The sequence below is a fragment of the Larimichthys crocea genome, chromosome XIX (genome assembly GCF_000972845.2).
Source record: "Larimichthys crocea isolate SSNF chromosome XIX, L_crocea_2.0, whole genome shotgun sequence".
In the NCBI taxonomy this organism is placed as follows: Eukaryota; Metazoa; Chordata; class Actinopteri; family Sciaenidae; genus Larimichthys; species Larimichthys crocea.
Genome location: NC_040029.1, coordinates 10,807,550 through 10,822,001, shown reverse-complemented (window position 1 = coordinate 10,822,001; position 14,452 = coordinate 10,807,550). Strand labels below are relative to the sequence as shown.

General features: G+C 48.4%; 3 protein-coding genes and 1 pseudogene across 9 annotated transcripts in view; 2 read left to right on the top strand and 2 right to left on the bottom strand.

The window, feature by feature from the left end:
• Positions 1-6,830, bottom strand: part of LOC104931306 (H(+)/Cl(-) exchange transporter 4) — a 13,410-nt gene extending 6,580 nt beyond the window's left edge. For 4 of the 5 annotated variants that reach the window (XR_003464215.1, XR_003464216.1, XM_027291422.1 and 1 more), the window contains exon 1: positions 6,637-6,830. Coding sequence is in view for 3 of the 5 variants with exons in the window: in XM_027291422.1 (XP_027147223.1) it covers positions 6,637-6,649 (13 nt within the window). In the remaining 2 variants the exon portion in view is untranslated. The remainder of the gene's footprint in view (positions 1-6,636) is intronic. The other variant, XM_027291423.1, reaches the window with a different exon arrangement.
• LOC113748279 (H(+)/Cl(-) exchange transporter 4-like) lies at positions 765-3,359 on the top strand (annotated as a pseudogene).
• A 4,985-nt stretch (positions 6,831-11,815) lies between the features above and the next one.
• Positions 11,816-14,452, bottom strand: part of LOC104928558 (uncharacterized) — a 30,738-nt gene continuing 28,101 nt past the window's right edge. For all 3 annotated transcript variants that reach the window (XR_003464210.1, XR_003464211.1, XR_003464212.1), the window contains one exon: positions 11,816-12,677. The gene's annotated coding sequence lies outside the window, so the exon portion shown is untranslated. The remainder of the gene's footprint in view (positions 12,678-14,452) is intronic.
• Positions 12,596-14,452, top strand: part of ephx2 (epoxide hydrolase 2, cytoplasmic) — a 19,429-nt gene continuing 17,572 nt past the window's right edge. The window contains exons 1-5 of the mRNA XM_027291426.1: positions 12,596-12,835; positions 13,189-13,267; positions 13,593-13,755; positions 13,916-14,106; positions 14,190-14,312. Coding sequence (XP_027147227.1) covers positions 12,624-12,835; positions 13,189-13,267; positions 13,593-13,755; positions 13,916-14,106; positions 14,190-14,312 — 768 coding nt within the window. The 5' untranslated portion in view covers positions 12,596-12,623. The remainder of the gene's footprint in view (positions 12,836-13,188; positions 13,268-13,592; positions 13,756-13,915; positions 14,107-14,189; positions 14,313-14,452) is intronic.

Sequence of the window (14,452 nt, the reverse complement as noted above, 5' to 3'; positions counted from 1 at the left end):
GTGTCTGTGGGTGTGTCGTGTGGTGTGTGTGTGTGTGTGTGTGTGTGTGTCCCGTGTGTGTGTGTGTGTGTGTGTCTGGTGTGTGTGTGTCTGTGTGTGTGTGTGTGTGTGTGTCTGTGTGTGTGTCTGTGTGTGTGTGTGCTGTGTGTGTGCTGTCTGTGTGTGGTGTGTCTGTGTGTGTGTGTGTGTGTCTGTGTGTGTGTCTGTGTGTGTGGTCTGTGGTGTGTGTTGTGCGGTGTGTGTGTCGTGTGTGTGTGTGGTCGGTGTGTGTGGTGTGTGGTGTGTCCTGTGTGTGTGTCTGTGTGTGTCTGTGTGGTGTGTGCTGTGTGTGTCTGTGTGTGTGCTGGTGTGGTGGTCTGTGGCTGTGTGTGTGTGTGTGTCTGTGTGTGTGTGTGTCTGTGTGTGTGCTGTGTGTCTGTGTGTGTGTGTGTGTCTGTGTGGTGTCCTGTGTGTGTGTGCTGTGTGTGTGTGTGTGTGTGTCACTGTGGATGGAGTTACACAGTGTGTCCAGGTGTCACAGTGTGTTCCAGGTGTTCAGGTGTTCCAGGTGTCACAGTGTGTTCCAGGTGTTCCAGGTGTTTCAGGTGTCACAGGTGTCGTGAGGTTTTCCAGGTGTCCAGGTGTCATCACAGTGTGTTTCAGGTGTTCCAGGTGTTCCAGGTGGTTCCAGTGTTGTCCAGGTGTTCCAGGTGGTCCAGGTGTCACAGTGTGGTCTGTCCCGAGGGTAGCAGTGCAACGCCCACAGAGGAGATGAACGGGCGGGAAACCTGATGGACTTCCTGGACGACCGTTTCCTGACGTGGGCACGTACGAAGACTTCCACACCACGACTGGCTGAGGGAGAAGTCCAGAGACACAGACCGCCACCGCAGGGCTGACGTGTCCTCTCTGTGGCCTGACGGGTCCTCTGTGGTCTGACGTGCCTCCTGGACTGGTGTCCTCTGACGTGTCCTCCTGGGCGACCTGTCCCTCTGTGACTGACCGTGTCCTCTCTGTGGTCTGACCGTGTCCTCTCTGACCGTGTCCTCTCTGTGGGTTCTGACCGTGTCCTCTCTGTGGACTGACGTGTCCTCTCTGTGGACTGACCGTGTCCCTCTCTGTGGACTGACGTGGCCTCCTGCGGTCTCGTTGTGGACTGACCGTGTCCTCTCTGTGGACTTGACCGTGCCTCTCTGTTGGACTGACCGTGTCCTCTCTGTGGCTGACCGTGTCCTCTCTGTGGACTGACCGTGTCCTCTCTGTGCTGACCGTTCCTCTCTGACCGTGTCCTCTCTGTGGTCGACCGGGTCTCTCTGTGGACTGACGTGTCCTCTCTGTGGACTGACGTGTCCCTCTCTGTGACCTGACCGTGTCCTCTCTTGGACTGACCGTGTCCCTCTGTGGACTGACCGTGTCCTCTCTGTGGACTGGCCGTGTCCTCTCTTTGGCTGACCGTGCCTCCTCTGTGGACTGACGTGTCCTCCGGACCGTGTCCTCGCTGTGGACTGACGTGTCCTCTCTGTGGACTGACCGGTTGTCCTCTCGTGGACTGACGGTCCTCTCTGGAAACGGTCCTCGTCTGACCGTTGTCCCTCTCTTGGACTGACCGTGTCCCTCGCTGTGGACTGACGTGTCCTCTCTGACCGTGTCCTCCTAATGGACTGACCGTGTCCTCTCTTGTGGACTGACCATGTCCCTCGGTGGACTGCTGTTCCTCTCTAGACCTGTCGCTCTCTGTGACTGACCGTTTCCTCTCTGTGGACTGACGTGTCCTCTCTGACCTGTCCTCTCTTGGACTACGTGTCCTCGTTTGACTGACCTGTCCTCTCTGTGGACTGACGTGTCTCTCTGGGACTGACCGTGTCCTCTCTGTGGACTGACGTGTCCCTCGACGTGTCCTCTCTTGACTGACCGGTCCTCTCTGTGGACTGACCGTGTCCTCTCTGGACGGCGGTCCTCTCTGTGGACTGACCGTGTCCTCTCTTGGACTGACGTGTCCGCTCTGTGGACTGACTCGTTCTCCTCTTTGGACTGACCTTTCTCTTGGGACTGACCGTGTCCTCTGACCGTGGTCCTCTCTGGACTGACGTGTCCTCTCTTGGACTGACGTGTCCCTCCGTGGTCGACCGTGTCCCTCTGTGGTCTACGTTCCTCTGTGTCGACGTCAGTTTCGGAAACTCGTCCTCTGTTTCCACCAGATCACCAGTAAGGCAAGAGTCCAGTGGGAGCGATCAAGAGCCTGCTGGACGCCGGGTCAGGATGGGTGGTTATGCGGCTCATCGGACTGCTCTCAGGTCAGTCAGCGTGGCGGAGATGTTGTTTGTTTAACGTGTTTAAGGCCCGGTTAGTTAAATTGAAATGTCCCTGCACGAGACAGCCTGTCACGTTCATGATAGACACTCTGTGAGGGTGAATGACGCGTCCTGTCTCTGCAGGGACGCGGCCGGAGTGATCGACCTGGCGTGGACTGGATGACCGATCTGAAGGAAGGCGTGTGTCCTGTCGGCCTTCTGGTACAGCCACGAGCAGTGCTGCTGGACGTCCAACGAGACGACCTTCGACACCGAGACAAGTGTCCGCAGGGCAGAAGTGGGCCGAGCTGATACCGGCCACGCTGAGGTCAGAACCGACTGAGGTCGGGTTTAGGGCGAGCTTTAAAGGAGCCAGAAGACGAGGGTAGCTTCGAGTCTGCTGTCCTTCACATAACTGTGAGGACTTTCCTCTTGCAGGGAGCCGGAGCGACGTGTTGAACTACTTCCTGTATGTTCTGTGGGCTCTGCTGTTTTCCTTCCTGGCGGTGTCTGCTGGTCCGAGTGTTAGCTCCGTAACGCCTGCGGTTCAGGAATCCCAGAGGTGAGAGTCACGGACGCTAACACACACCGAGCAAGCTCGTTATATCACGAATGAATTACTGTTCTGTTTGTGCAGATCAAGACCATCCTAGTGGCTTCATCATCCGCGGGTACCTGGGCAAATGGACCCTGCTGATCAAGACGGCACCTGGTTCTGGCGGTGTCTTCGGGTCGCAGCCTGGGGAAGGAGGGTCCTCTGGTCCACGTCGCCTGTTGCTGTGGAAACCTCTTCTGCAGCCTCTTCTCCAAGTACAGCAAGAACGAGGGCAAACGCAGAGAGGTACGCTGCGCATGCTGCACTCAGCTGTTTTGAAAACCAAGAGCACTAAATCAGGGAGCACCTCTGACCCTGACCTCTGACCCGGACCTCTGACCCTGACTCTGACCCTGACCTCTGACCTTTCAGGTGTTATCAGCAGCAGCAGCAGCTGGCGTGTCGGTGGCCTTTGGAGCGCCCATCGGAGGAGTTCTGTTCAGCCTGGAGGAGGTTTGTTAAAGATTCTGTTGTTCACTCTGTGCTCAGTCTGTTCATCACCTGTTGTTTCACAGTTGCGACCGGAGGACCAGGTCCAACCCGGACCTGGGTGCAGGTTGTCCGTGTAGAACTTCCCTCTTTTCAGTGGTAAACACCGTCTGCACTGCAAGCGTCCTGCTCACCGCTCTCTATCACAATGAAGGAAATTCAGTTCAGCAGCAGTCAGTCCAGCTCGCGGCTGTCTTTCAGCCTTTTATTTCACCAAGCTCTCACCAACCACTAAAAGTCAGTCCCACATTATCTTGTCCGGCGGCTTCTTGCTCGTCCTCTTCAGTTTCTTCGTCTCTGCTCTGCACTGAGCCCGGTCACATTGTCATAAAACATGATCCAGTTTGACCAAAATCACTGAAAGCTGAAGGAAGCGTGACGTTGATATTTTATGCTCTGTGCTGCTTGAAGGCATGTGGAGGAAAGTCGACTGTTGGTGTTGGTGTTGTTTTGCCTTCAGCTGACGTTTCCTTACTTTGGCATTTGTTTGTCTTCAGCTGTCCTCTCATCTAAACCTTAAGTTTCCTCTAACCTGCCATTTGTGTCTCCTACAGGTCAGTTTACACTTCCTGAAGACTTGTGGCGTTCTTTCTTCGCTGCCCTGGTCGTGCCTTCACACGCGCTCCATTAACCGTTTGGCAACAGCCGCCGTGCTGTTCTACGTTGAGTACCCACGCCGTGGTACATGGCCGAGCTGGTCCGTTTATCTGCTGGGTGTGTTCGGCGGCTCTGGGGGACCCTCTTTATCCGGGCCAACATCGCCTGGTGGCCGGGCGGAGGAAGACCACACAGCTGGGGAAGTACCCGGTCCTGGAGGTCTTGCTGTGACGGGTATCACTGCTGGCTGGCTTTTCCCCAACCCATACACCCCCGCAGCACCAGCGAGCTCATCTCTGAGCTCTTCAACGACTGCGGCGCGCTGGAGTCATCACAGCTCTGCGACTACATTAACAACCCCAACATGAGTCGCCGGTGGATGACATCCCAGACCGACCCGCGGGGCCCGGGGTCTACAATGCCCTGTGGCAGCTTGCCCTCGCTCTCGTCTCAAGATCGTCATCACATATTCACCTTCGGCATGAAGGTCCGTACGAGAAGATAGAAAGAAACTCTGACCCCTGGACGTCTCTTAACGAGTCGCTTTCTCTCTCTATTCCATCAGGTCTCTTCATCCCAGCATGGCGGTCGGGCGCCATCGCAGAAGGATCGTCGGGATCGCCGTGAGCAGATGGCGTACCACCACCACGACTGGATCATCTTAAGAACTGGTGCCGGCCCCGGCGGACTGTGTCACACCTGGGCTCTACGCAGGGTGGGAGCCGCCGCCTGTTTGGGGTGAGTAGATGAGTTCTCTTCTCTGCCTGTGAAGGTAAAGTGACACTTAAACTAGCTGTCAACAAAACTTACCTTTCCTGTAATGAACCACTGGTCTCCTCAGGCGGGGTGACCAGGATGACCGTCTCCCTGGTGGTCATCATGTTCGAGCGCACCGGCGGCTGGAGTACATCGTCCCGCGATGGCCGCCGCTGTCACCAGCAAGTGGGTGGCAGACGCCTTCGGGAAGGAGGGCATCTACGAGTCGCACATCCAGCTTAACGCTACCCCTACCTGGACGTCCGGGACGAGTTCACCACCGCACGCTGGCCACCGACGTGAGCGGCCCCGCAGGAACGACCCGCCCTGGCCGTCTCAACCCAGGACTCCACCACGTGAGAGTGTGGAGACGCTGAAAAAGACAACCGATTATACTGGCTTCCCGGTGGTCGTGTCGAGAGAGTCGGAGAGGCTCATCGGCTTTGTTCAGCTCGGGAATCCGCTCGCCATCAGTAAGTTGGTTGAACCAGTTCAGGGCAGTTTTTCGGTATGTAAACCAACCAGAGTCATTAATCTGACACTGAACACACTTACGTGTACGTATATTGTCATCACATGTTTGTGAAGAGCATTTATCGATTGTCATCAGTGTTAAAGTCAGGCCTGACGATGATTTACCACGTCTGTCTGCAGAGAAACGCCCTCAGAAGCAGGACGGCGGTGGTGAGCAGCTCGGTGTGTACTTCACCAGGACGCACCACAACTGCGGCCAGCAACCCGCAACCGCTGAAGCTGACGCATCTGAACCTCAGCCCCCTTCACCGTCACCGACACACGCCACATGGAGACGGTGGTGGACAGCTTCCGCAACTGGGCCGCCGGCAGTGTCTCGTCACCCGGAGCGGGTAGAACATTGATGGATAGAAGTTGAAGCTGCTGCATGGTCAAGCGACCTCGTCCTGTTGATTTGAAATCCTGTCTGGTTCAGGCGTCTCCTGGGCATCATCACCAAGAAGGATGTCCTGCGACACATGGCTCAAATGATGAACCAGGACCAGAGTCCATCATGTTCAACAGCAGGAGGAGCTTTACTCCATCGACGGTGTAAATAGGTGAAACTGGTGAGATGCTACTGTCGGCAACTGTGAAAAGTCCCTCCCACTGCCGGTAGTGACCACAGCAGCACGCTGCAGCTCACGTGTTTCCAGGGTAACTGAATTAGTGTAGAGAATTTCAGAAGATTAAAAACAGAGAGAACACCACGGGAGATAAAAAACTTCTTTTCCTAATGTTCACATGTAAACCAGCTGACAGTTTGGCACGGGTTACGTTAGAGTTGCCAAACTTGCTCTTAGCTTCAGACAGTCATTACCTTTAGAGCTCAATAAACATGTAAGCGCCGCTCTGCAGAACACTAAGAAATAAAAACTGTGGTCAGGTGTTAAGGATGTGTGTGTGTGGACATTCACGGGTCCGTGGTACTTGTCCTGTCCCCCCCTGGGGTTATTTAATACCAGCTCTCGCTCGGAACGTCATGTCAGTCAAAAGATGTGTTTGAAATTGCAACATGTTAAAGACTGAAGCAAAACAGTTCAAAGACTTTTTAAACAATTGTGACTTTTCCTGCAACGTTTGCTTACTCACGTAGCCAGAATGGTGACAGACAGAGAAAAACCACGACAAAAAAAGATTCAGACGCGATTTACAGACACAAACGTCAATGTACAGTTTAAGTCTGATTTCAAGCACAGCTGTTTGAATGGACATGCTTTCCGTGCAGACACTCATGCTGTGTTCAGGTCGACTCAAACAAAAAGAAAAAAACACACACACACACACACACACACACACACACACACACACACACACACACACACACACACACACACACACACACACACACACACACACACACACTCGTTAGCATCAGAGCTAACTGTAGCTCTTCTTCTTCTTCTTCGTTTTTACCTTCAGCCTCCATGTTTCGCTCCGTCACTGATGACGTGTTGATGACGTGTTAATAACGTGTTAATAACGTGTTAATAACGTGTTGATAACGTGTTAATAACGTTGGTCTCAGTCTCTCTGACGCTTTTTCACATTTTAACCTAAAAAATAAACAGAGAGGACGCAGACTGCATCCCACAATGCACCGCGAGGCGTCTTCTTCTGCCAGCTGATCGGTGCGTTAACAACCGAGCCCCGAGGAAGAGCGCCAACATGACACAGTGGTCAGACCGTGTAATGACAGCAAAGGCGTCCATCAGCTGACACGACGAAAGAACAAAAATTAAAATTAAAATTAAAAAAAATAATTGATAAAATAAAAATAAAAAGAATGGATAAAAAAAATAAAAAGCAGTCTCTGTAAATGTCTAATTCCTGTCAGACTGATTACATTCTGAATCTGCCTGATACGGACTACAGTCTCTGTCGCCCTCCAGTGGTCATGGTGTGAAACTGCAACATTAAATCAGTAAAACGAGCGTCACGCACACATGATAGGATACTGTACTTCCGGTAAGTTCTTTCAAAACATAGTGACCAAAACTAAAAATATACGAAATTAAGTGTAAGAAATGGTCCTGAAATTCAAATTGCCGGTCCAGAAAACATTAGTTGCGAGCTCCTCGAGCACCTACGGTACGTGAGAGACCGACGACGAGCAGCTCTGCTAACATGCTAACGAACGAGTAGCCCGCAGATCCCTCTTTCTGTCACCTTAGCGTGCACGTCGTAGTCGTCATGATAGTGAACCGTCCGACACTCTGTGAAGATGACAGTAACCACGAGAAAATAATAAACTATGTGAGAGTCTTACGTGGCGAGAACACCGTCACTTTATTTTGAAAGTGTTCACCGGAAGTACAATGAGTTAGCGGTGACGCTGTTTTTACTAATTCAATGTGTTGCAGTTCAACCCTGTGACCACAGGAGGGCAGCACAGCACCTTGATACTGTATATCTCGCCCTCTAGTGGCGACAGACGAGAACTGCAACCTGAGTGTTAAACTGGCATTAATGCAGACATGTTAGAATACTATCACTTCCTGTCCACATTCAAAATAAAAGGTTCCGGGAAATACAAACTCAAAGCAATGCGACGTGAACTGAAAGAAATGCTCCTGAAATCATCATTGTCAGTCCAGAAACATCGAGCTCCTCCACTACATAGACGACGTATAGCCTTGCTATCACGTTAGCCTTACTAACAGCTAACGGACGAGCAGCGACAGATTCCTCCACCTCCGTCGTTACTCTGCGTGTAGTCGTGGTCGTCTCTTGATAGTTTACCGTCTGACACTCGGTAAACATGACAACGAAAGAATTATCAATGATGTGAGAGTGATTTATGTCGCATCGACGCCGTCACTTTATTTTGAAAGTGTTCACCGGAAGCACGATGAGTTAGCGGTGACGCTGTTTTTACTGTGTGTTGCAGTTCGCTGTTGTGGCCACAGGGGGGCAGCACAGCGCCACAGTCTAGATACGCTACAATGCGTAATGACTGGTGTGGCGCCTCTAGCGGCTGCGGAAGGAACTACAAGCTCGGTGTTACATTAGCGTCAACGATACCATGCTATCACTTCCGGTAAGGACTTTCAAAATAAGATTTTCAATACTGCACTATCAAGAAACACCTGTTGTAGCCTCTGTTACAGGTGGAGGTGGAGATTGATCTGATGTTTGTAGTCGTTGTTTACTTCCTGTTGTGTTTGAAGGTAAATCTTCATCTTGTTGGATTATTGATGAGCTGCAGTCAAATAAAATGAGGAACAGCTGATGTTTGTTTACGTTCTGTCAGCTGCTTTTTTTCCCCAGGAGAGCAAAGTCACAAATAACAGTACGCTAACATTACGTGTGAGACCTTTCAAAATAAAAGGCAGTGCTCTGGGCGCTGCCTCAGTTCCTGTTGATGTGATTTGTAATGATCTGTCCACATTTGTTCTTACTCTATTAACTTTAAAGCAGCTGCTGTTCACTGACAACAAACACCCCCCTCTACTCTACCCCACTTAGTACAGTCCAGGTTCCTCCCACCTATAAATCAGATTGGATCCTCTCACTTCCTGTTTGACAGTCACCATTTTACCCAGGTAACAAGGATGGAGCACATGCTACAAACATTTGGGTAACTGCTATTGGACATTAGTGAATTTGAATGTTCATATGTATGTATGTTTGTTTGTTTGTTTGTTTGTATGTTCATCTGAAACAATTTTAAGGTATAAACAGTCAAACTTATTCAAGTCCAGCCTCTTTGTTCTGGCCGTACCAGTAGTCCTGTTGTTTGTGAGCAAAACTTGACAAACTGATGTGAAACTTGTTTGTTTATTTCGTACAAAAATACACAATTGATCATTTTACAGAGGTCATGTGCCAGACTATTTCTGTGCTTGGGGACGCTAACTTCCTGGAGAACAGGAAATAGTCTGGCAAATATCCTTCATGTATGCATGGACTGTTTTAATGCTGTTTAGTGCTCCAAGCATTGTGTATTTTTGGATGAATTAAACAAACAGCTTTGCCATCAGTTTGTCAAGACAGGAGGCTGGTCTGGGTCATAGTGTTAAGTCTGGCACTTTACTAAACTTTATTACTGCCATCATTTCATTTGATCCTATTTCAAAATAAAAGAATCACTACATAAAACACTAAATGTTCTGTAATAGTACTTCATCCTCCTCTGTATCAGACAATGCATGGCTTGAATACATTATAATACAAAACAGTTTGCCCTGATAGTTTTAGTCGTAACTTGAGTTTTTGTAGTAATACATGTAAAATATAAATTTTCTGTTTTATGGGGACACTAGTTATTCTATGGATTAAACATATGGCTTTAAATACACACACTTCATCATGTCTATAGTTAAAACCTAAAGACTGAGATAGAAGGACACACAAACACATACTTTGTGGGCTGAAATTCAATGTGTGTCTGAAGTTACTTATGGTGGGTATTATTAATGAGATATGTGTCTGTGTATAGTAAGCAGTGTGTTTCCTGTCAAGTACTGTCACGCTTTAAACTCCATGCTATGTATTTTACACTACACGTTTTTGCATGAATTAAACAAATACAATTCATTTCACTATAAATATTGAGAGCAATATTTGAAATATTTGAAAGACTTTGAAGGAAATTATTATTAGGGATGTTAATCATAGTCTTCATAGACCTGCAACCAGGTCCAGACGACCCAGATTTAACTCTTGTCAAAGATAAAACACACTTTCTGGCCTGAAACTGAACGTGTTAGAAGAACAAATAATAATAAAATATGTATTTTATGATTCATGGGGTATTTTTCTTTGTATAGTTAAAAAAATGTTTGAATGCTTCTTTTTTAAAAAGTAGACTTTTCATCAGAGTTGTGGGATAGACTATTTCTGGTTCTGAGTGGTTGCCAGGTAAATAAAATAGTCTGGCACATAGCCTAAAATGATGAATTGGTTTTTGGATGAATTAAACAAATAGCTTTAAATTCACTATGAATCTTTAGATCAGTACTTTAAACTTACCACTTTGAAAGACTTTGAAGGGAAGAAGTAGTGTAGCACACTTTTTGGCCTGGAATTGGATGTGTTAGAGGAACAAATAATAATCAAGTGTCACGTTTAAGTTATTATAAAAAAAGATATGAATCGAAATAGCAGCAATTTTAGGCCTAATTGCAACAAAACAAGACCGGTGAGCTAACCAGCACCCTCTCTTTCTTTTGGGGAGCTGAAGAAAGATGCTAAAGTGCGAGAAGACAGAGAAGATGACATGCCGAAGAAGGTCACCGGTCAGATTTGAACCGTGGCCCGCTGAGCCTCTGTACACAGGTGAACACTCTACCAGGTGAGCTAACCAGCACCCTGTCTGCATCTCTGTCACCTTCATTTCTACTCAGTGCTGCTCTGAGCGGGGTTTGAACTCACAACCTCTGGATCTGAAAGGACCTCAGGGGCAGGACGGTAACCCACTGGACCAGTGAAGACGTAGGAGGACATGAGGAGCAGTGAGCAGTGGACCATGTGGTCCAAAAGGACATGGAGACGTGGGATCCAACCTCGGCTCACAAAAACTCAAACATCAAACTAAGTAACAAACTAGTATACTGACTTTTTGCCATACTATACAATTACTTTTTTTTAATAGTATACTGACCTTTTTGCCATACTATACTATGACTTTTATGAGCTAAGGGTAATGTCCTTGTGGTTTTCACTCTCCTCAGCCGCCCGTCCTAAATAGCTACAATGCGTAATGACTGGTGTGGCGCCTCTAGCGGCGCTGCGGAAGGAACTACAACGCTCGGTGTTACATTAGCGTCAACGATACCATGCTATCACTTCCGGTAAGGATTTCAAAATAAGATTTTCAATACTGCACTATCAAGAAACACCTGTTGTAGCCTCTGTTACAGGTGGAGGTGAGATTGATCTGATGTTTGTAGTCGTTTGTTTACTTCCTGTTTGTGTTTGAAGGTAAATCTTTCGCCGTCACTTTATTTTGAAAGTGTTGACCGGAAGTACGATGAGTTAGCGGTGACGTTGTTTTTACTGTGTGTTGCAGTTCGCTGTTGTGGCCACAGGGGGGCAGCACAGCGCCACAGTCTAGATAGTAATAACTGGCGTGGCTCTGATGCTGCTGCCCCAGCAAACAACAGCAGAGAAGATTGCACTGGCAACAACAGACTGGTGGAAGATCTCCAACATCTCGCTGCACACGTTGAAGGATCTCAGCTTCCTCAGGAAGTAGAGTCTGCTCATCCCCTTCGTGTACACAGCCTGTGTGTTAGATGTCCAGTCCAGTCTGTTGTCGATCACCACTCCGAGGTATTTGTAGTCCTCCACCTCCTCCACCACCTCCCCTCTGATCCTTAGTGGCTGTGAAGGCGTCTTCTTCCTCCTGAAGTCGATCACCATCTCTCTGGTCTTGTTGATGTTCAGCCTCAGGTGGTTCTGTTCGGACCGCTCTACAAATCCGTCTATCAGTGTCCTGTACTCCCCCTCCTCTCCATCTCCTATACACCCGACAACAGCTGAGTCATCAGAGACTTCTGCAGGTGACATGACTCAGAGTTACAGTTAGCATCAACATGATTTATAAACTAAAAGTTTCTGAGGGAAAAGTTACATAATGTTGCTTTAAATGAACAAAGACAAATTAACTTTTATTTCTTATGATGAAGCCAGAGAGAATTATCATCAGACTCTGCAGTAACTAACCCAGCACCAAGCGCTTCATTATATAACATTACATGAAATGGACATTTTGGTCAGCCTGTCATGTTTATCCTGCACAAACAGGAGTTGCAGTTATCCAGGTAATATGCACTACCCTGTATAAAAAGCACAAGCTGCATGGAGGGTGAACCTCCAGAGATCAGAGATCAACAGAGAGCCTTGACTGAGATTGAGCATTAACTGCTGAAGTGAACGGGCTCTAATTAAGAACATAAAGGCGTCATGAGCAGAGACATGGCTCAGTCATTTCCTAAAATAGCTGCTCACTGGAGTTTTTAATCAGACAATCTGGAGCAAATAGTGCATTTGCACATTTTCATTTTATATGTCTGTTTGAGAATGTGCAGATTTTTCTAACATGCTGACATTTGTGTTTATTCAGGTTTTTTCATTGACTATACGCCAACATTTGTATGTGTATACTGTGCTGTTTGTGTAAGAGTATACAATAAAGAGTGTATGATCATTTCTGTAATAATCCAATAAAGATGTGAATCAAAGTGTGTGTGATCTTTGTTTGAAGGGATTGTAAAATTCAGCTGATGATCAAAATGTATTGACACTTTTTAAATTCAGAAGTGAATCTGGATTCTTTCCCTGACGCATTGAACAATGTTGAGAAACACTCCTGCAGAGGCAGCCAAGTGTCCTGAGTGTGAGCTTGTGGGTAAAGTGGGCGGACCTGCTGTGTGACTTCATTCAGAGGACAAAGTCTCATGCATGACCCGAGCAGCAGCAGCAGCAGCAGCAGCAAGAGAAGACACACAGTCCTGTTGGAAGACAGACAGAGAGATTTAAACTCCGTTCACTGCAGCTCAGAGGACATGGCTGAGAAGAAAGCCGTCTTGTTGAACTTCTGGGGAGTGGCTGTCTCTTCCAGACCTCATGCTGTTTTCCACAAGATGGAGGAGTTACATAATCTGCCAGGGTAAGAAGACTGTTGCAACATCTGAGCACTGTCCGCTCATTTAACTAGAATATGTAGCTGTGGCAGAAGTTTCTGAGTCTTCATTACAAATACAAGCTTCAGTTTGATTTGAACGGGTGTTACTCTTTCACACCTGGTGCAAACAACTTTCAACAGGTACACATACTACATGGCCAAAAGTAAATAGACACCTGTACGGGATCACTGGAAAATGAGATGCATGCAGAATGAGAACACTTAACTGTGTTTACATTCCTCCATCAGTTCATAATGATATAACACTAAGAAATACAATGCTTTACATTCTGAATATTACATCACTTCTTCATGTTCTTGTCATTTGTCTTCTTCAGTGGTTTTCTCTCCAGTGTGGTGTCCCAAAAGGACAGCGCCATGAGCCAGGCGGACAGAGGCGAGATGACGCTGTCTCAGGTGGGTGCAGTCAAGATCATCAACTATTGATTCACGGTTTGACTTCTGATAGTGACTGAATATGGAAACGAAGCCTGGGCTTGGTCTCTGCTGGGGGTGAGTCTGCCTACAGGTGTGAGATTGACCGTCTGCAGACCTGCAGCCAGAAGGTCTGTCTTTACAGTCAGGGCTCTAAAGACAGAGGAGATGGTTGTGGACTTCAGAAAGAACCCAGCCTCTCTTACCCCATCACACTGTGTGACCCCAATCGACCTGTCTGTCTTTACTGCCTCCTTCAGCCTTTGTTCAACTGTGTGTGTGTGTGTGTGTGTGTGTGTGTGTGTAGATGATCCCAGTGTTCGAGGCCGAGTGTGTGAAGGAGGCCCAGGTCAGGGCTGTGACTCTGCCGTCTGATTGGTCGGTCGGTCACCTGCTGGAGGAGCTCAGAGGGGCCATGATGGAAGTCCAACCAGCCGTGCTGAAGGCAGCTGCCAGCCTGCGTCACAGTGGTACATATGCATGCAAACATGGTGGACTGATGCCAGCTGAGCCTTTTAATCGTTGACATCATGAACACACAGCTGCTGTAAACCACTGTACATATTCTGCCCCACATGAAGAGAGACAGCAGGTGAACTGACATCTGATTCTCCGTCTCCATCCCATCAGGGTTACTGACAGCTGTGCTGGCCAATCACTGGCTGGATGACAGCGCGTCCGGAGACACTGCAGCCCGCCTTCTCGCTCTGCTGGGCGGCCATTTTGACCTGGTCCTCCAGTCCTGTCGCTCAGGTCACAGGGTCCCCGAGCCCGCCATGTTCAGCTCGGCTCTGCAGCACCTGGGTGTGACGTCACAACAGGTGGAGGACACAGTCAGTACATAAGAGTGTGTGTCCAAGAGGACGGTGAGTACAGCCGATGTCAGCTGTCTGTTTTATTTCAGGCTCTGTGGCTGGATGCAGATGAGGAAGGTGTGAAGGCAGCAGAAGGAGCAGGGATGAAGGCCATCTTAGTGGAAAACCTCGACGACGCTCTGCACAGACTGGGCAGCTTCACTGGAGTTCAGGTGTGGATCAGAACAATGTGACCATGTATCCTGGTATGCTGCTCGACTGACGATTAACTCAAGATGAACTTCTTCTTCTTCTTCTTCTTCTTCTTCTTCTTCTTCTTCTTCTTCTTCTTCTTCTTCTTCTTCTTCTTCTT